Source organism: Coregonus clupeaformis, chromosome 6 (assembly GCF_020615455.1).
Source record: "Coregonus clupeaformis isolate EN_2021a chromosome 6, ASM2061545v1, whole genome shotgun sequence".
NCBI classification, from domain to species: domain Eukaryota; kingdom Metazoa; phylum Chordata; class Actinopteri; order Salmoniformes; family Salmonidae; genus Coregonus; species Coregonus clupeaformis.
Genome location: NC_059197.1, coordinates 16153250 through 16174065, shown reverse-complemented (window position 1 = coordinate 16174065; position 20816 = coordinate 16153250). Strand labels below are relative to the sequence as shown.

The 20816-nt window shown below is 41.6% G+C and overlaps 1 protein-coding gene across 1 annotated transcript in view; it reads right to left on the bottom strand.

The window, feature by feature from the left end:
* LOC121567740 (RNA-binding protein Musashi homolog 2-like) overlaps positions 1-11644 on the bottom strand; it is a 146253-nt gene extending 134609 nt beyond the window's left edge. The window contains exons 1-5 of the mRNA XM_045218765.1: positions 11459-11644; positions 11083-11123; positions 10721-10802; positions 10156-10240; positions 4964-5005 (exon numbers count right to left, since the gene is read on the bottom strand). Coding sequence (XP_045074700.1) covers positions 4964-5005; positions 10156-10240; positions 10721-10802; positions 11083-11123; positions 11459-11523 — 315 coding nt within the window. The 5' untranslated portion in view covers positions 11524-11644. The remainder of the gene's footprint in view (positions 1-4963; positions 5006-10155; positions 10241-10720; positions 10803-11082; positions 11124-11458) is intronic.
* Between the last annotated feature and the right edge of the window lie 9172 nt (positions 11645-20816).

Sequence of the window (20816 nt, the reverse complement as noted above, 5' to 3'; positions counted from 1 at the left end):
CACAGAGTTACATATGGGGTAAAACAAAACATAAAGTCAAAAATACAACAGAAAATATATACACAGTGTGTTCAAATGTAGCAAGTTATGGAGGTAAGGCAATAAATAGGCCATAGTGCAAAATAATTACAATTAGTATTAACACTGGAATGATAGCTGTGCAAGAGATGATGTGCAAATAGAGACACTGGGGTGCAAATGAGCAAAATAAATAACAATATGGGGATGAGGTAGTTGGGTGGGCTAATTTCAGATGGGCTGTGTACAGGTGCAGTGATCGGTAAGGTGCTCTGACAACTGATGCTTAAAGTTAGTGAGGGAGATAAGAGTCTCCAGCTTCAGAGATTTTTGCAATTCGTTCCAGTCATTGGCAGCAGAGAACTGGAAGGAATGGCGGCCAAAGGAGGTGTTGGCTTTGGGGATGACCAGTGAGATATACCTGCTGGAGCGCATACTACAGGTGGGTGTTGCTATGGTGACCAATGAGCTAAGATAAGGCGGGGATTTGCCTAGCAGTGATTTATAGATGGCCTGGAGCCAGTGGGTTTGGCGACTAATATGTAGTGAGGACCAGCCAACAAGAGCGTACAGGTCACAGTGGTGGGTAGTGTATGGGGCTTTGGTGACAAAACGGATGGCACTGTGATAGACTACATCCAATTTGCTGAGTAGCTATTTTGTAAATGACATCGCCGAAGTCAAGGATCGGTAGGATAGTTAGTTTTACGAGGGCATGTTTGGCAGCATGAGTGAAGGAGGCTTTGTTGCGAAATAGGAAGCCGATTCTAGATTTTACTTTGGATTGGAGAGGCTTAATGTGAGTCTGGAAGGAGAGTTTACAGTCTAACCAGACACCTAGGTATTTGTAGTTGTCCACATACTCTAGGTCAGAACGTCGAGAGTAGTGATTCTAGTAGGGTGGGCGGGTGCCAGCAGCGTTCGATTGAAGAGCATGCATTTAGTTTTACTAGTGTTTAAGAGCAGTTGGAGGCTACTGAAGGAGTGTTGTATGGCATTGAAGCTCGTTTGGAGGTTTGTTAACACAGTGTCCAATGAAGGGCCAGATGTATACAAAATGGTGTCGTCTGCGTAGAGGTGGATCTGAGAGTCACCAGCAGCAAGAGAGACATCATTGATATACACAGAGAAAAGAGTCGGCCCAAGAATTGAACCCTGTGGCACCCCCATAGAGACTGCCATAGGTCCAGACAACAGGCCCTCCGATTTTACACATTGAACTCTATCTGAGAAGTAGTTGGTGAACCAGGCGAGGCAGTCATTTGAGAAACCAAGGCTATTTAGTCTGCCAATAAGAATGCGGTGGTTGACAGAGTCGAAAGCCTTGGCCAGGTCGATGAAGACGGCTGCACAGTACTGTCTATTATCGATCGCGGTTATAATATCGTTTAGGACCTTGAGTGTGGCTGAGGTGCACCCATGACAAGCTCGGAAACCGGATTGCATAGCGGAAAAGGTACGGTGGGATTCGAAATGGTCGGTGATCTGTTTGTTAACTTGGCTTAAAAAAACTTTCGAAAGGCAGGGCAGGATGGATATAGGTCTGTAACAGTTTGGATCTAGAGTGTCACCCCCTTTGAAGAGGGGGATGACCGCGGCAGCTTTCCAATCTCTGGGGATCTCAGACGTTACGAAAGAGAGGTTGAACAGGCTAGTAATAGGAGTTGCGACAATTTCGGCGGCTAGTTTTAGAAAGAAAGGGTCCAGATTGTCTAGCCCAGATGATTTGTAGGGGTCCAGATTTTGCAGCTCTTTCAGAACATCAGCTGTCTGAATTTGTGTGAAGCAGAAGCGGGGGGGGGCATGGGCAAGTTGCAGCGGAGGGTGCAGAGCTGGTGGAGTGGGTAGTGGTAACCAGGTGGAAAGCATGGCCAGCCGTAGCAAAATGCTTGTTGAAATCCTCGATTATTGTAGATTTATCAGTGGTGATAGTGTTTCCTAGCCTCAGTGCAGTGGGCAGCTGGGAGGAGGTGCTCTTATGCTCCATGGACTTTACAGTGTCCCAAAACTTTTTGGAGTTAGTGCTACAGGATGCAAATTTCTGTTTGAAAAAGCTAGCCTTTGCTTTCCTAACTGCTTGTGTATATGTATAACTTCCCTGAAAAGTAGCATATCGCGGGGGCTATTCGATGCTAATGCAGTACGCCACAGGATGTTTTTGTGCTGGTCAAGGGCAGTCAAGTCTGAGGAGAACCAGGGGCTATATCTGTTCTTAGTTCTGTATTTTTTGAATGGGGCATGTTTATTTAAGATTGAGAGGAAATTACTTTTAAAGAACAACCAGGCATCCTCTACTGACGGAATGAGATCGATATCCATCCAGGATACCTGGGCCAGGTCAATTAGGAAGGCCTGCTCGCTAAAGTGTTTTAGGGAGCGTTTGACAGTGATGAGGGGTGGTCGTTTGACCGTGGACCCATTACGGATGCAGGCAATAAGGCAGTGATCGCTGAGATCCTGGTTGAAGACAGCGGAGGTGTATTTAGAGGGTAAATTAGTCAGGATGATATCTATGAGGGTGCCCATGTTTACGGATTAAGGGTTGTACCTGGTAGGTTCGTTGATAATTTGTGTGAGATTGAGGGCATCTAGTTTGGATTGTAGGATGGCCGGGGTGTTAAGCATATCCCAATTTAGGTCACCAAGCAGTACGAACTCTGAGGATAAATGGGGGCAATCAATTCACATATGGTGTCCAGGGCACAGCTGGGGGCTGAGGGGGGTCTGTAGCAAGCGGCAACAGTGAGAGACTTATTTCTGGAAAGGTGGATTTTTAGAAGTAGAAGCTCAAACTGTTTGGGCACAGACCTGGATAGTATGATAGAGCTCTGCAGGCTCTCTCTACAGTAGATTGCAACTCCACCCCCTTTGGCAGTTCTATCGAGACGGAAAATGTTGTAGTTGGGGATGGAAATTTCAGAATCTTTGGTGGCCTTCCTAAGCCAGGATTCAGACACTGCTAGAACATCAGGGTTGGCGGAGTGTGCTAACGCAGTGAATAACTCAAACTTAGGAAGGAGGCTTATGATGTTAACATGCAGAAAACCAAGGCTTTTACGGTTACAGAAGTCAACAAATGATAGCGCCTGGGTAGTAGGAGTGATACTGGGGGCTGCAGGGCCTGGGTTAGCCTCTACATCACCAGAGGAACAGAGGAGGACTAGAATAAGGATACGGCTAAAGGCTTTAAGAACTGGTCTTCTAGTGCGTTGGGTACAGAGAATAAAGAGGGCAGATTTCGGGGCGTTGTAGAATAGATTCAGGGCATTATGTACAGACAAGGATATGGAAGGATATGAGTACAGTGGAGGTAAACCTAAGCTTTGGGTAACAATGAAAGAGATCGCATCACTGGAGGCACCGATTGAGCTGGTCTCGGCGTGTATGGGGGGTGGAACAAAGGAACTATTTGAGGCAGTTTGAGAGGGACTTGGGGTTCTACAGTGAAATTGTATAATAAGAACTAACTGGAACAGCAATAGGCAAGGCATATTGACATGGGAGAGAGGCATAAAGCAATCACAGGTGTTATTAGAGAGAGCTAAGACAACAACTGGTAATGGCGATAAAGTTTGGGCTGAGGCTAAACAGATAAATAGGACAGGGTACCGTGTAAAGGAACAGTCCAGCAGGCATCAGCTGTGCAGCTGAGTGATCATAAGGTCCAGTGAACAGCAATTTGTGAGTCCGAGAGCAGTTCGAATTGGTACTACAGCACAGCGATCAGGAAGCACGGCTGTCGTTTGCGTGTGCTAGCGGGCCGGGGCTAGCAGATGGATCTTCGTGGTCGTTGCAACGGGAAGCCTGTTGAAACCACAGACGATTACGTCGGCAGACCAGTCGTGATGGATCGGCAGGGCTCCGTGTCGACTCTAGGAGGTCCCGTCCGGTTGACAGAGAGGTAGATAGCCGGGAGATGTGCCTGACTCAAGGCTAGCTCAAGGCTGATTAGCCAACAACAACGTTAATTTGGTTGCAGCTAGCTAGTTGCGATTATACAGTGTTAAAGGTCCAGTGATTCAGTGATTCCGGCAGAAAATCCGATAGGTTCTGGGTCGATAACGCGCTGTGCAGACAGTGCAGACTGGCCGATAATAGTCCAGGCTAGAGCTGGCTGGTAGGTAGTGCAGGCCATGGACAATGGTGAAAAACCGCTAACGGTGGCTAATAGCAAGTAGCTAGTTAGCTGGCTACTCCCGTCAAGTAGACAGAGAGGTAGATAGCCGGGATATGGGCCTGCTCGAGGCTAGCTCAAGGCTAACTGATGCTTGCTTCGGGGGCAGTGGTGATTAGCCTACAGCAACATCCATTCGGTTGCGGCTAGCTAGTTGCGATCCGGTGTTAAGGTCCAGTGATTCAGTTATTCCGGCAGAAAATCCGATGTTCTGGGTGAAAACCGCTAACGGTGGCTAATAGCAAGTAGCTAGTTAGCTGGCTGGCTAGTTTCAACTGGAGATTCTAGATAAAGGTGAGTAAATAATAGAATCCGTTCCACATTGAGTGAGGCGGGTTGCAGGAAAGTATATTTAGTAGAAGGATGAAAAGTGTGATAGGGAAATATATACCTAAAAATACAAAAAAATACAAAAAACAGGCTATTTACATGGACACACAAGAGAACACGACCACACTGCTACGCCATCATGGAATCTAGACAACATGCTGATGTAAACAAGTACGGTGGTGGTGCACCTATGGGAGAAATCAGACAGCCAGTTATCTACCTGTAGTAAGCTCCAGACCAGCCTGCCTGACAGTGACACTTGCATAACAAAACTAAAATCAGCAGCCCTAGCTGCCGTTTCATGACCAGACCCTCACAAGAGCTCCAGAGTACTCTGTTCTCTGCAGGTCAACAATGCACCCAGTCTTACAGAAACCAACCAACCAAAAACTAAAAGTCCTCTCCATGAGAGGTTCAAACATTTTTTGCATGTTGTCTTACCTTGGGTTGAGCACGTCTAGGAAAGGCAACTTTAGGATCGATCTGGTAAATATTAAAAAAGGGAAAAGAGAGAGGATTAGATATCAATAATCATCAAAGTTGTCAATCACTTAAACACAACTAATGACAGCGATTTGGATGTGTGGGTCTAAAGCATTCCTCATGGATCACAAGACTATCCCACATACCGGCATGCACGACTCAGACAATATTAGGATTATCGTCACAACTGAAAGTACAGAGACACTACACAAGGGGTATTCAAATCAGGCCTTGAGGTCCCCAAGTCCCCTTCAGGACTGCTGGTTTCCATCCTTCCCCTCTGATCAAGGACTGATTCAGACCTGGGACACCAGGTGAGTTGACTCCTTTAGCCAATCAATGACATTAAATCAACCAATTAACTACCAGGGAGAGAAGAGAACCAGCTGTACTGGGGAACCTTAGGGCTCAAGCCTCCTACACTAGTACACTATTTTTCACATCTTCCCCACACAGATTAATCAACAGTCATACTAAAGCTGGCTGACTTAATCAAAAGCACAATTTAAATTTCCCTTTGCCTCGTCAAAAAGTCCAGGTCCGTCATTCACACAATCCTGCATTACTCCATTGAAGCATAGCTGACTAATAACTCAATAGCCCTTCACACATCATGGTTTAGTCAACGTATATTGACCAAGAACATGCATAACTAGCATTAATGCCCAGGTTGCTATTTAAGCACGCTGTGAAAAATGTATGAGCAAAAAAGCACCATACAATTACACATTTTTATTAATGGCATATACATATAGACCACATATAATGCTATAATTGTGCAATAATTAAGTCTAAATCAAAAGTCCATTCAAAATGTATTGAATGAGAGCGTTTTATTTAATGCTATTCAAAGCCACTTAATGTTTCCCTCCTGGAAAACATTTTAACCTTTTAATTTCAAATCCAATTACACTGTCCTGAGTCATCGACTCTTTTAGCTCATATTATGGATTTCAAATACATGGGTCATACAAGGCTGCTTCGCTGCATGCTTTTATGGAGAACAGCTAGTTATTATTTCCTGATTCCATCCAAGGGTTTATTATGGCAGCCAATGTGAATTGGCACATTTGGGTTTGGATTGAATAAAATGAGGCCTGAAAACAAAAGAAGGCATTGTATTATTCATTGTTGCATCAGTTTACTGCAAAACAGTAATTTATGTTTTCACTATTTATTACAGGATTTTCTCTGTGTTGGGAACTGCGGATTTGTACCTCGTCAAAAATACAAAATGTAGCTCGAACTAAATGTGTGAGATATCAAGTCAGGTGTTAGAACCAACCACAGGACTTCCTCAAGAACAACTTGTGCAAATCAACTCAGAAACATTAATTTGGACATTAATTTTCCCCTCTGACACACACTTCTAAAAGTGAAATCATGCACAAGAACACATCCTGTTAAATGGGACAGTCAGTGCATTAAAAACAGCCAGGACATTCAAGACACATTTGCCATTTGTCACAGTAAGGTTGAATACATCCCCAACATTCACTCTTCCTGTGAACAAAGAATTTCTCCTTTCACATTTTCATCTTTAAGGCCACATAGCTAAACGGGGAAAAGACCATTAGTGGAATATTGTGCATAAAGTAAGTTGAGAGCTTGTCAATTGGTTAAAAAAATCAAAAAATAACAGAGGGGAAATGTAACAGAGAGCTGTCAGCGTGTGACGGACAAAAATAGACAGGAAGTGACTGTCTGAATTCAGCAGACAATGCATTAGCGGAGTGGGAAGTGTTTTAGCCAGAAAAGTGTTTAAATCTACAAGAGATTGTTTTCACAAATGACATCAGCAGAAATCCTATTGTCAACAGACACTGAGTATTATTCAACCCCAAGCCTTCATTTCCATGTTGTCAAGGATTATATAAAACATGTCAAGTATATGCAGTACATGCCTCAGCCTTGGCGTATGCAATCGAGGGAAATACATGTGCCACAATGTAAAACAACAGGTATCTCCAATTGAAATAATGCTAACACTGCATGTATACCTGTGAAGTAACTCTGTACTAAAACTAGTAAACAAGTTACCATATTGCACAATTAATTAGGGTTTAAGGGCATTTTGCAATCACAGGCTATTCTAATAGGGAATCATGTACACTGAATGTCAGAAGGAATACTGACTGTATCCTGATGAAAGGACAACACACACACAGCAGCATTGAATTCCCCATGCAGACAAACCAAACCATGTCTGTTGCTGTCTGGACTTGAATTTCCCAGCCCAGCCTCACCTTGCAGTGTTAAAGGCCCAGTGTGGTTTATATACACTTCCACACTATGAGGTTGGAATAATACTGGGAAAATGATAATGCCGATGCCCTTTTAGCGTAAGAGCTGTTTGAAAAGATCGCCTGGAATTTTAGCCTGCTTTGGTCGAAAGGAGTTTTGGCATCAGCAGGCAGTAAATTAGTTAATAGACCAATAAGAAAGAGCGTTCCAAACCTCTCTGCCAATAACAGGAAATGTTCAGTTTTCCCCTCCCAAATTAGACCACTCCCAGACATTCCTAGCAAAATTATTGCTTGAGAGATTGCGCTTTGCTAAAAAGCTGTTTCTTGACCATTTTTTTATTTATTAAAAATAATCACAGTAAGGTACTTAATTGTTACCCAGAAACAATTTGATATTGAGATAGAAATGGCTGCATTGGACCTTTAAGGTGAGATGTGACTCCCCTCCATATCACACTGCACTTCAGCACTTTAATGTAGAACACCTCCCAAGGCACAGAGGGGTGAGTCAGCAGCTCAATGTTACCTCTATTACATTCAACTCTAAAGACTGAACTCTGGGTCCTTTAATGCATGGATAATGTCATTAGCTGTTTTCTAATAAGCCTACGTAGACGCAGGTCCAGGAAGGAGAGGGGAGAGATGGCATCAAAGCACACTTTTAGGTACACATCGAGAGTTAGGGAGAGTGTGTGTGTCTGCTTCCTTTGCTGGGCTGAAACTGCATGTCCTCTCAAGTACCGATTTCCCTTTTCAGCAAGACTAACATTTGCCCCTTATCAATAGACTAACATTTGCCCCTTATCAATAGGTTCTAGAGGTGTACTAATACATCTCAACATTACATTCAAATCTGCAGTCATAATAACCCCTGTACTATTAACAATTAATTAGGCTACAAAACACATTGAACATACATTAACAAAGAGCATTTAAAATAGTGTAATTTTTCAGAAGTGATGTGTGTGAAGTTACAGGCAGATTATAATTTGCCATTTCCTTTCACATCTTCAGCTATCTGTTTCATAAGCCTAGACCTTCTGGCAATGTCAGAGCAGTTAGTATGAGTCCTTGGGGACAATATAGGCTGTCTGTATTCATTCCACCGCTCCTGAAGAACGAGCCCTTTGAGCACTCGCTCACACAGCCGAGTTAGAGCATACACTGCAACAACCACATACAGAACATGAGTACGTGGTGACTATACTGACCTTTCAATTAATCATTATTTTGGTCCCACATTACAATACATCTTTACATGGTAGTTACATAGGCAATTACAGTGTAGCTACACATTATTACTTAACCTACAACTGCTGTAATGTTTGTGCACAATTTCAAAGATGTTTTATGAACTCACAATTGAGATAAGGGATATGAAAAGTATAGAAGCTATTTTTTTAAACAAAAACACATTGAAGCTTGTTTGCAAATGTACCGGTAATGCATTTAAAAACGTCAGTGTATTCTCATTACAGCAAACAGGTCAAACACATTACAATGTACCTGCCTATGTAACTACCATGTATTTGCATGCTACATAAGAATGCCACAGGGTCATTCCAATCAAATTTATATTAGCCAACAGAGGAGCACGAGAATCATCAAAAATAAGCTAACTGACCCATATGGAAAATCAAACACTAAAACGCAAAGAGGGCAAATCACAATACCCTTTTATGCAGTCAAGGCATTACTCTGACCAACTCTCACCCTCAGAGAAACATGAGACTTAATTCAAGTGTCAGTTTTAATATATCCTATATCAGAGGAGTCTGGTGGGAGGAGCTATAGGACGGGCTCATTGTAATTGCTTGAATGGAATAAATGGAACAGAGTCGAACATGTGGTTGCCATATGTTTGATACCGTTCTATTTATTCCATTCCAGCCATGACAAAGAGTCAGTCCTCCTATAGCTCCTTCCACCAGCATCATTTGATCCATCCATACATTCAGAAAAATCTATATATTGCAACAATGCCATTCTCTGGGGATAACAGTTAGTCTTGGGTTTGTTATTTAAAATGGGTCAGGTTGAGGGAATGTGTGCACTTTAGCAGACTTGAAGACAGAGAGTGAGTGGATAATATGCCGACAACTGAGATGAAGACAGGGGTAAATGGGTGGATACTGGGGCCAATGATGCAGTCAATTGGGACTTGAGGATGAAAAATGAAAGCTTAACTCAAGATGGGGTGCTTTTTAAAAACAACATTTATTTATAAATAAACTGCATTTTGTAAACAGAAAAGTCATTAATGCCTGATGGTGCTTGAATATGGTGCATGAAAAACAAAGCCAAATATGTTCAACAATGTGTATATATAGCCTACTAAAACCTATAAATGACAGCTGGGAATTAATTTTCACAGAAAACAAATACAGAATGACAATCACTTTATATAATATGCAGATTTAACAATACACATGTTTCCCATCTCAAAACACTCAGATGTTCCTTACAGAAAGCTTTGTAGTTGCCATTGGTGCTCAAATTACTTTATGTAACATGGCACTCAATACTCAGTTGGTAGAGCATGGCGCTTGCAACGCCAGGGTTGTGGGTTCGATTCCCACAGGGGGACCAGTATGAAAAATGTATACACTCACTAACTGTAAGTCGCTCTGGATAAGAGTGTCTGCTAAATGACTAAAATGTAAATGTAAAGAAAGGGTTAGCAGAAGGTCTTGTCATTTGAAGGGGGGGCACGCTCAGAACGCATAATTAGCTAGGCTAATTATTGGCTTCAAGTGCATGTGGCTGTGAGAGTGACTAATTCAAATAACATAGCACAACTCTGTAAAAGATACAACTCAATACGACGTAGTTAATCATGCCTGCCAGGCAGGTGGGTCACAAAACCACAAACACTTAAAAAGTGACAGAAGAAAGGAGACATACCGTTTTTGAGTCTAATTCGTGATGTGGCTGAGCTAAGACGTTATCTACACTGGCAGCATCTACGTAAGTAACGAACCCGAAGCCCCTGTGGAGATAAACAAGAGACATTGTAAACAGTGAGTCAGTCAGTGGGGGCAGGAGAGTGGTCAAACAGTTACATTGTAACATATTTACCCACGTTGGCTATGTTGGTGTATCCATAGGCTACTTGATATAAAAATAGTTTACCTTTCATATCAGATTTAATTATTTATTAAATGTAAATACAATTTCCTTTTAATGCTGCACAAGTTATCAGGTGAATGAATAGTGTCGTCTAATTATTTCCCATATTTTCAGGAATATTCAAAGATCCACTAGTATTCTATGTTTCGTGGCGGTCCATGTCAAAATGCGTTACCTTTGCAAAGCGCTGATTCAGTCGCTTGTAAAAGCGCAACGTGCGACAAAAATAAATGGCTGCTTGCTTGCTAACTGATTTTGCGTTAACATAAGGACACTGCAAAACCACGTCCGTTGACAATTAAGATAAATGCAAACAGGGGGAAATATATAAGCTAATTACCTGGAGCGTTTTGTCGTTGGATCTCTCATCACCATACATTCTCTGATTTCCCCGAATTTAGTAAAATAGTCTCTAAGGCTGTCTGCAAAAGAAAAACAAAGGGAGGTTACTGGTCGTTTTCATTCTTCTGTCAAATATAGAATACACTATGTATGAGCTATAAATGCCTCTAGCTACTGGTATGCACATAGGGGTCGAATAAAGGACTTCAAATGATTGGAAATAAACATAACCTTGCGCGCACTGAGGTACACGCACACACCACTGCACACATCAGACGTTGCAACCAGCACCGGCAGCCTCGGCTACTACAGAACACAACCCGACAATGCCACACTGTAGTCAGCAAATTAATTTCTTACCTGGTGAAGTTTGCCAGCTGAGACCACCGATAAACATTTTACTGTAAGGGGAAAACATAGCAGAAGTGAGTCCAGATGTCAGATCGGCCATTTTGACGTGTAGCTAACTACTTGGCTAGCTCTAGCTAACTACTTGCTATAGCGACAAAAAGCGACCATAACGTATGCAGAGCAGCAGCAAGAGAGCTGTAGTTATCAAGCCCAGCGAGCTATTGCTATAGAAAAAGGGGGCAGGCCCGTTTGCTAATATAATCAAACAAAGGTGTAGTTGACTGTACCCGGAAGGCAACATCAATGTCAGTGCTTTGATAAGCCGTGCAATATTGATACAATGTAGCTTTAACGATAAAAGTGTCAGTGCTGTTCGCAGTCTTACCCCGGGTCGTGTTGCGAATCATTAGGGCTTCCTCCAGATGTGGCTTGGCTCCCGTCTCCCTCCATAGCTAACCCAACTATAGCCAGTAACTAACGAAGACACACCGGCACAACGCTACACCGAAGCACGCTAAAGACAATATTACTGAGCCGGGAATGCAAGCGTCACACGTGGGATCAGCTCAGCCTGTGGCTCCCTCCCCCTCCCTTGACCCACATGGGGCGGGGTAAGGCTCGTCACCGAATCAATTCAATTGACGTCATTAATTATTCCCCGCCCATATATAGATGTAGCTAACCATTTGTGCAGATTTGTTGTGTGTGTGTGCGTGCGTGTAACATTACTGTAATATTTTATTATTTAACAACTATTGTGTTATTGTAGCAAATCCTGTATTACTGTGTGCGTATGTATGTGTGTGTGTGTGCGCGCGTGCATTAAATAAAATAAATAAAATGCATATCCCTGCATCAAAGTTGATGATTGACTGCTATGTCTGCCCCCCCCCATTTTAGGGTAACTTTTACTCTACTATATCACCATAACTGTGAAGTTGGTTGGTGGATAACTATAGAACATGCAAACAACATGTTCTATCCATTTACACAGACTGTAATAATACATAATAATAATGTATGTGTCCTTGCCTGGTATAGGCTATTTCCAAGATTGTCATGATACTGGAATATATTTCAGATGGCCACTCAGTCCACCAGATCAGTTCTCTGCAGCTGGATGGGCAGCTTGACAAATCTCACTTTATTTACCAGCTGCCATGCTACCACACATGTTCACTAGTAGTCTACTGCTTTATGTTGACAGAGGGGATATGTGATAAAAGTGTTTTATGTAATAAATATCTAAACAAAGTTTTGATAAGTGTAATAAATATAATCGGGCTGGTTATGCACTCTACCTATCCATCTAGGTCATGTTAGCTAACATCTCAACAAGTAAAATATGGACTATTATATTGTGACATTGACCTATTACAGAAATAAAAAATGGCATGTCTAAAACAAAGATGGAGAATGTATAATCATGGAACCACTGGAACCAGGATTGTGAAAGTGGGAGCTCTATTAAGGCTGGGTGCTCACTGGATTGTAAGTCATGCTACAGTGGTTGCTGTTTATTTCCTCTCTGAGAGAGATGGAGGAAAAGAGAAAGGGGGGATGAGAGAGAAAGAAAGAAAGAAAGAGAGAAAGAAAGAGAGAAGCAGAGAGAGAGGGGGGTGTTTTTCCCCTTAAGTAGAACTTTCAAACCACATAAAGTAAAGGCTGCACACATCAAGCAAAGCTGACTTAAATCTGACTGATTGATTGGCATGTGGAGGCTTGCGGTTTCACCTCACTGGCTAGCTAGCACTTAGGAGCTGTCTTACTGTTGGCTAACTACACAGAGAGAGGCACCGCTGGGCCTTCTACCTCCCCTAGCAGTTGGTTTATTTTCACTCATAAATTCAATGTAAGAGCACAACAAAATGCCTATGCTGCTACCAAAGTCATAGTTCACCTCACTCAATCATTTAGATGACAATGTAATGTGATTTTGTATTCATTGCAGATTATTGACATTAAGGGATTAATTAATTGTTGTTGATAGATTCCAGTTGGCAAGACAGAAAAACTCAATATTTGCTGAGGAGCTTGGACATTTCATCTTTACAATCTAATGACTTCTTACTCGGTTGCGCCTGTTGGAATTTCATGTTTGCATCTGCATCTGAGGCTTCTCACAGACAGACAAGGTTGGTTTCAGTATTAAAGCTACATGCTAAATTCTAGGTTCATGGCTTCATAATCATAATGGAGCAGACAGTGCTCATTGTAAAAATTATCTTCAAATTTCACTACAAAAAAAAACATCACCTCTGCTTGCCTATTTAACTTTCATTAAGTTTATAATAACATTTTAAATTAAGCTTTGCTTGCTGTAATTCAAACTACACAATATTTTATAATTATATCATTAGCAGTAACAAGCACAATACCTAATGACTATCATACGTTATTTAGGGTGCTAGGGCATCATCCAAGTATTAAACAAGCATCATAAAATAAAGTGCTGCCCAAATACCTATTTGATAAACCTTCACACAATTATATGGCTACCTGTGGGTAAAAAAATGATTTCCTCTCCTCAAATGATGTTTTCTCCTCACCTCCAGCTGATGTTTATGCAACATAATAACCCTCCTAAGAATACTTCCAGAACCACATGAGGGACAGAGGTGGGAAGAGGACAGGACCAGAGGACATGAGGATACGACACAATGGAGACAGAGCCCAGGCGTCCAGGCCTCAGGGTCCAGACTCCACAGCACTTTTTTAATTTTCCCCCTGTAATCATGGACTGATTCAGACTTGGCTGCCAGGGAAACCAGGTGAGTGGACTCTCTGACTGGCCAATCAGGGTTAGGGACATTGTTGTTAGATCTAATCAGGTCATTAAAAAAGAGAAAGTCCAGACAGTATAACTCTACTGTATGTTTATCACTGTATAGAAATGTCTCCAGCCATCAACAACCTGTGATTTGATATCTTGTTCACACATGCTCAGTTTATTATAGTATGAGTCTATGGTCACTTCCACAACATTATGCCATATATTACTTATATTTATCATAAAACACAGCGTTTATCTTGATATCAATCATCTGCGGTATAAACAACACTTTTCTTATCCTCCAAGTGTAATGTTATTAAATTAATTTAAAACTATTTGGTTTAAAGCTTACAATGTACAACCTGCCATCTAGGAACCTAATCTGGAGCTGTACACAGCTGTGGTGAGCAAATAATAGCCAGCTCCTCAATCAGTGAGTCAACAGGATCTGAAGAGCTATACACACAGATGTGTGCATTGATTACCTCAGATACAGAGAGGACAGGTTCACTGGTGGTTAGGCTTTGACACGAATGGAACAGAATGAAATAAAGCAACAGACCTGACAGACTGGAGTTAGTGGGAGCTTCCTGGAGCCCCAGGGATTTCTGACAAATTGGAGCTGCTATTAGAATGTATTGTAAAGAGGCAATTCTCCCAGATCACACCAAGTAACGGAGATAAGAGGATCCCCCAAGACTTTCTCTTCTTGGGAAGATGAGTGGAGGAGAGGAGAGGAGACTGTAGCATTATCAAAACCAAAGATAATAGGAAATGACAAACTGTGACTTCATTAACCAACTGGGGCCTTGGATGAGTCACTTAATTTCCCTACACATTTTGCAGTGGCCTCTGAATCTGTTCAAACCGACTGTAGACTACATATTCAACTGCTATCATTTAAATCACCATGTATACAGTGTGATATTAGCACCAAACACTTCTCTAAAGACAATGAGCTGGAAAGGAAAGTAAACAAAGTCGCTATTCTGATTACTGTGTGGTAACCACAATGTTACTAATAAACATTATATAGTACCTGCTGATAAGTGACAAATAATAATATTTGACTGGTTCAACATATGATCATTACTTGCTAATTAGTAATTTAGTAGTTACAGGTAATGAGTAACATGTTGCCTAGTCCTAACAAGGCTACATGATACTAGGTAAGCAATACAACGTTTGAGATGACCAGGGAGTTCCTTCTATGTGGGAGATGGAGCAGCATAGCATGCTATTGTCTGTCACTCTGTTGTCCTGCCCCAGATCTATAGTATATCATACCCTTCAGAAGTCAACTCCTGATAAATGCAATGGTTTGGGATTGTCATGCTAGTGTGACAGACAGATATTCCAATGAGATTGAGAAGCCTGCTAACCAAAGAAATAAAACACTTTTAGAGATGGCATTTTCACCACAGGCATATTACTGGCCAAACTGACATGGCTGAAATATACCAGATTAGTGTGCTGCAGCGGTTTATGCTTTTTCTGCTCAATTAACACCAAGACAAACAAGACATGTTAGAACAGAATTCCCCATGTGTCTTTTCCTTCCATCCTGTTTAAATGTGAGACTGATCATTTCACGTGAGCTGATTGCATGGCAAAAATCCTGTTTTGTTTTTATGCGTCCTCATTAGATGTTGAAAGATGTCCACAAGTGGACAAAACCCCTATCTGTTTTTATTTGTTACTAATTAAAACACATTTAATTAAAAAGCTCTCCATGCACAGAGCAGTATCACATTACGTGCCTTTGTCGACTGGTCGCATTATGTTTTGGTTACAGTGTGATGTGTCAGCGTTGTCGGATGCCTATTGCTGCCAATGGCTTTAGTGCAATGACAAACACACACTGGCACATTCAGTTCAATAAAAATGCATCCTGTTTTTTTTTTTTTTACCAGGCACATAAAGGAAGCCTTAAAACAAAAGCTGTGAGCTTTCATTCTAATGAACTTTCATCAAAAAGCTGTGGGTCTGAGCATCAAAGACACAGCTTCTCTCACCAGCTGGTAGAGAGAGAGACTCCTGCAGGAGCAGGTAGGCTATCCACACTACTTTGTAACTCTCTCCAAGACACATTAGTAGATCAAATGGTGCTGAGCACCCACTCATACTTGAACTACAAAAACACGCAAAATACATATGCTCATTATGGTTACCTGATGTTTGTTATTATCTTAATATACATTTATTCACTCAGTTATTGTGTATCAATTATTTTTTTTGTGTCAGCCTACTATAGAATCTAGATGGACAAAGTGCCACTTGTTCCATCCTGTTGACTGACATCTCCTCTAGGCTTTGCTACTCTGTTGCTAAGCTGTCTTCATGGGTGACTTGTCAGTCCCAGTAGACCTTTCACAGTGACCGGTCCAACTTACGGACAGACTGCAGCTGCATCTCAATGAGAACTGCCACCCTGCGTAGCCTGGCACAAAGCACCCTGGCCTTAACCCATGGTAAAGATGCCTAAGTGGCATTAATTCAGGAGTTAAGGTTAAATAACAAATGGGTTTAAGAGGTACAGTAGGCAAAACTTTGGCTTTGTTTTATGGTCAACATGAATTAGCTTTTAATATTAAATTGCATCCAGCCGGTGTGCTCTGAAATATTTTTTGTTGTTGAATATATATGCTGTTACATCGACCACACAGTATATGTGCTGTCTGTGTGGATCCAAAATACCAAACTGGGACTTCAATGGATCTGGAAGCTCATCATGTTCCTAGACAGCAACAGTTCTTTGCATAGCAATATCTGGGCTGTCAGGAGAACATTATCTACGGGTGATCTTCTGACACCATCTTGTGGCCATTTTACGTGTCTCACCCGAGGCCTCTGTTGTCAATGGAAGATCCTGCTATCAAGATGCTGCTATCAATTGACAGCACTCGCAACGCCAGAAGCAGAATAAAGAAGGTATTTGTGTTTCTACACCCTAATCTACCAGGTTTCGCTCTAGGCCTTTGTCTGAGACAGATATCACATATGAGGTGATAGGATGACAGATACTGGGCCCAAAATAAATGTATTAGTCACTACAACACCTTGACAACAACATTATTACAGAATTCCAAGAAAGAGCCACCACCAACAACTAGTGATGTCTACTGACCCATTCTGTCCAACTCCCTCTTCTCTCCTCATTCTGCTTGTAACCAGAGTTGAATTATTTTATGTGTCAGTCACCCAGCTGCTCTTTAATTCTGCACAACTCTGGCCCTGTGCAGAGGGAGAATCACTTATTCTGCCTGGTTGGAGTACTGTACTTAACCAGTCAGCAGTGCACCATCTCACTGCTCCTCTCTAGCAGCCAGAGTCAAAGGGAAGAACACTTTTTGTAATTCATGAATCTTTACCCAGAGGCCCCTTGCTTTCACATTGCTACCTCATAGAGAGGCAGAAAGGAGCTTGTTCAGAGTGTACTGACCTCTGTGAGATAGATACTACCTGGCTGGCAGCTCCATTAAACAGCATAGCACTGCACATCTTCAAAAGGCATGATCTATTGCCTGTGAAAGGCTAGTGTTAAATCGATGTGAGTATACTCTGTATGGATATGGAAATAACCTCAAATTAATGATTATTATTAGTGGGTTTCTCACACTGAGGTAGTGATGGAATATTATAGTTTTTCTATCGGCTCATTAAAACTAACTCTTAACAATAATTCATGCAAAACCTTGAATTTTGGAATGTGATCTATTGTGAGCAATAAAAACATTTTTGTCCAAAATAGCCTACCCATGGACAATCATGTCAGATATATCCTGTTTATCCTAAATTAAAGACCTTACTGTATGTAAATAATTCATGTGAAATATCACTTACAAATATAGCTGCGAGCAGCAATGAACGGGGTTCACAGGATGACAGAAAGAACACAAGATCAGTTGGATAACAATGCAAGCACTATCATGTAGGAACTATCTTCCTTTATGTGCAATCATGAGTCTTAATATAAAATCATAGAGGCAAATAAATACAAAATCTGGAGTGATGCGAGCCTATCAGATGAGCTAAATTCCTTCTATGCTCGCTTCAAGGCAAGCAACACTGAACCACGCATGAGAGCACCAGCTGTTCTGGACGACTGTGTGATCTCGTTCTCCGTAGCCGATGTGTGTAAGACCTATAAACAGGTTAGCATTCACAAGGCCGCGGGGCCAGACGGATTACCAGGACGCGTACTCAGAGCATGCGCTGACCAGCTAGCAAGGGTCCTCATTGACATTTTCAACCTCTCCCTGACCCAGTCTGTAATACCTACATGTATCAAACAGACCACCATAGTCCCCGTGCCCAAGAGTGCCAAAGTAACCTGTCTAATTGACTATCGCCTCGTGGCACTCACATCTGTAGCCATTAAATACTTTAAAAGGCTGGTCATAGCTCACATCAACACAATCATCCCAGACACTTGGTACCGATGCACCAAGTCTGGAACCAACAGGACTCTGAACAGCTTCTACCCCCAAGCCATAAGACTGCAAAATAGTTAGTTAAATAGTTAACCAATAGCTACCCGGACTATCTGCATTGACCCTTTTTGCACTAACTCTTTTGACTCATCACATACGCTGCTGCTACTGTTTATCTATCCTGTTGCCTAGTCACTTTATCCCTACCTATATATACACACACACATCTACCTCAATTACTTCATACCCCTGCACATCGACTTGGTACTGGTACCCCTTGTATATAGCCAAGTTATCGTAACTCATTGTGTATTTATTTATCTTATTTTCTCTCTGCATTGTTGGGAATGGCCCGTAAGTAAGCATTTCACTGTTAGTCTACACCTGTTGTTTACGAAGCATGTGAGAAATAACATTCTTTTAAATATGTTTTTATCCCTTTTTCTCAATATCCAAATTGGTAGTTACGGTCTTGTCCCATTGCTGCAACTCCCGTATGGACTCGAGAGAGGCGAAGGTCGAGAGCCATGCGTCCTCCGAAACACGACCCTGCATCTTGACACACTGCTCGCTTAACCCAGAAGCCAACCACACCAATGTGTCAGAGGAAACACCGTACAACTGGCGACCGTGTCAGCCCGCCAAAGGAGTCACTAGAGCGCGATAGGACAAGGACATACCGGCCGGCCAAACCCGGACGACGCTGGGCCAATTGTGCGTCGCCTCATGGGTCTCCCGGTCGGCTGCGACACAGCCCGGTATCAAACCTGGACCTGTAGTGATGCCTCAAGCACTGCAGTGCCTTAGACCACTGCGCCACTCGGGAGGCCCATTTTATTTTATTTGACGTATGGTTCACGAGGAGAAGATGATTTTGCGCATTAGCATTACATCTGCAAAGAATGAGTTAATAGTTTCCTTTTTTTTAGGATTTAAAAATGGACACGTAAAATCTGATTCTTCAATACCTCACCCATCTCTTAACCAATCCCTTAGCTTTTCTCAAAATAAGTTAAGACGTACCATGGGCCTACATACAGTATGGACATATGGTTAATGAGAATACCTTTTTCAAAGGTTTTCCCAAATTTCCAAGATGGAGGAAAATCTGTCCTGATGGACCTTATGGGTCCTTCAGCCAAATTTGTTCAGCATAAGGAAAGACGCCCACATACAAAGTTTCAAGGTCAAACGGGGTGGCGGATATGAGGTTTTAAGTGAGACTGCTTATAACAGTGCCACTGTTACATGAGCAATTAAGGTTAAGTGCCATGCTCAAGGGCACAGACAGATTTTTCATATAGTCGGTTCAGGGATTTGAACCAGCAACCTTTTGGTAACTGGCCCAAAGTTCTTAACCAGTAGGCTACCTGCCTCTAGCTTCGCTGTTAAACCCCTAAAAACACAAATTGAATGAGCAAAAAGTCAACATATGAGTAAAACCAAGCTAGTATGAACTTTGTCCTGCAATAAGAGTATTATCCAATGCAACCTCCAAAAGGAATAAATGTAAATAGAGCGTTTTTGCAAACCGCAAAAAACATTCAAATACAACATGGTATTATCATTAAAAGGTCAATTCCGCCACTTTTCAACCTCATATTCATTATATCCAGCACCATACCAGTGTCTACATACAGTATGTGAAATGGCGTGTTTCTATGATCTGTTGTTAAAAAGATAAGGTCATTAAAAAATGATTTGCTGTGACATCACAGGGTAGGATGAAAAGTTTTTTTAAAAAGTGATTTTCAAAACATGCAACAAGTTTCTAGCCAGAGGGAGAGTTTTTTCTTGCTCCCCATGTCATCACGAATCTCATTGTGTTTGAAAATCACTGTTTTTAAAATGTTAAACTTTTGTCATCCGATAGAACCTTTGAACTTCATATTTTTTTCTATAAAATGTACAAATGCAACGTTTTCACATATGTAAACAATGGTATTGTGCTGGAGACAATGAAATGAGGTTGAAAAGTGGTGGAGTTGCCCTTTAACGGTTTGCTATGAAATTTCAATCAAATTTTATAAAGCCCTTTTTACAGCAGTTTTCATAAAGTGCTATATGTGATCCTGTGCATGTAAGAGTATTGAATCGACACTGCTTGGACATAATGAACATGTACAATAGACGTTCACCTCCACCTAGAGGGCGTAATGTAGAGACAACCACACATTTTCAGAACCGAAGAGTAGCATTTTTTATAACTTTATTTTTTAATAGATCTGTACAACCAAGAACCAAACCTTTGATGAGCCTCGCAAAAACTGACCTGTACATGTTAAATGCTCTGGGCAGGATTGCTTACACTCATTTAAATAATCAAATGATTAATTATCTAGCTAAGCAAACACTTCAAACCAGTCCTACCGACAGAACAATGAGCGGTTTTGGAAGGGGTGAACCAAAAACAAAACAAACAAAAAAACATGTTCCTTTTGTTTCCAGTGTTATACAAAAGTACAGTGAAATATCTTATTTACACAGACCTGCACAAGTCAAGAAATAATTCTGGTTTGATCAAGCATGATAGGAGT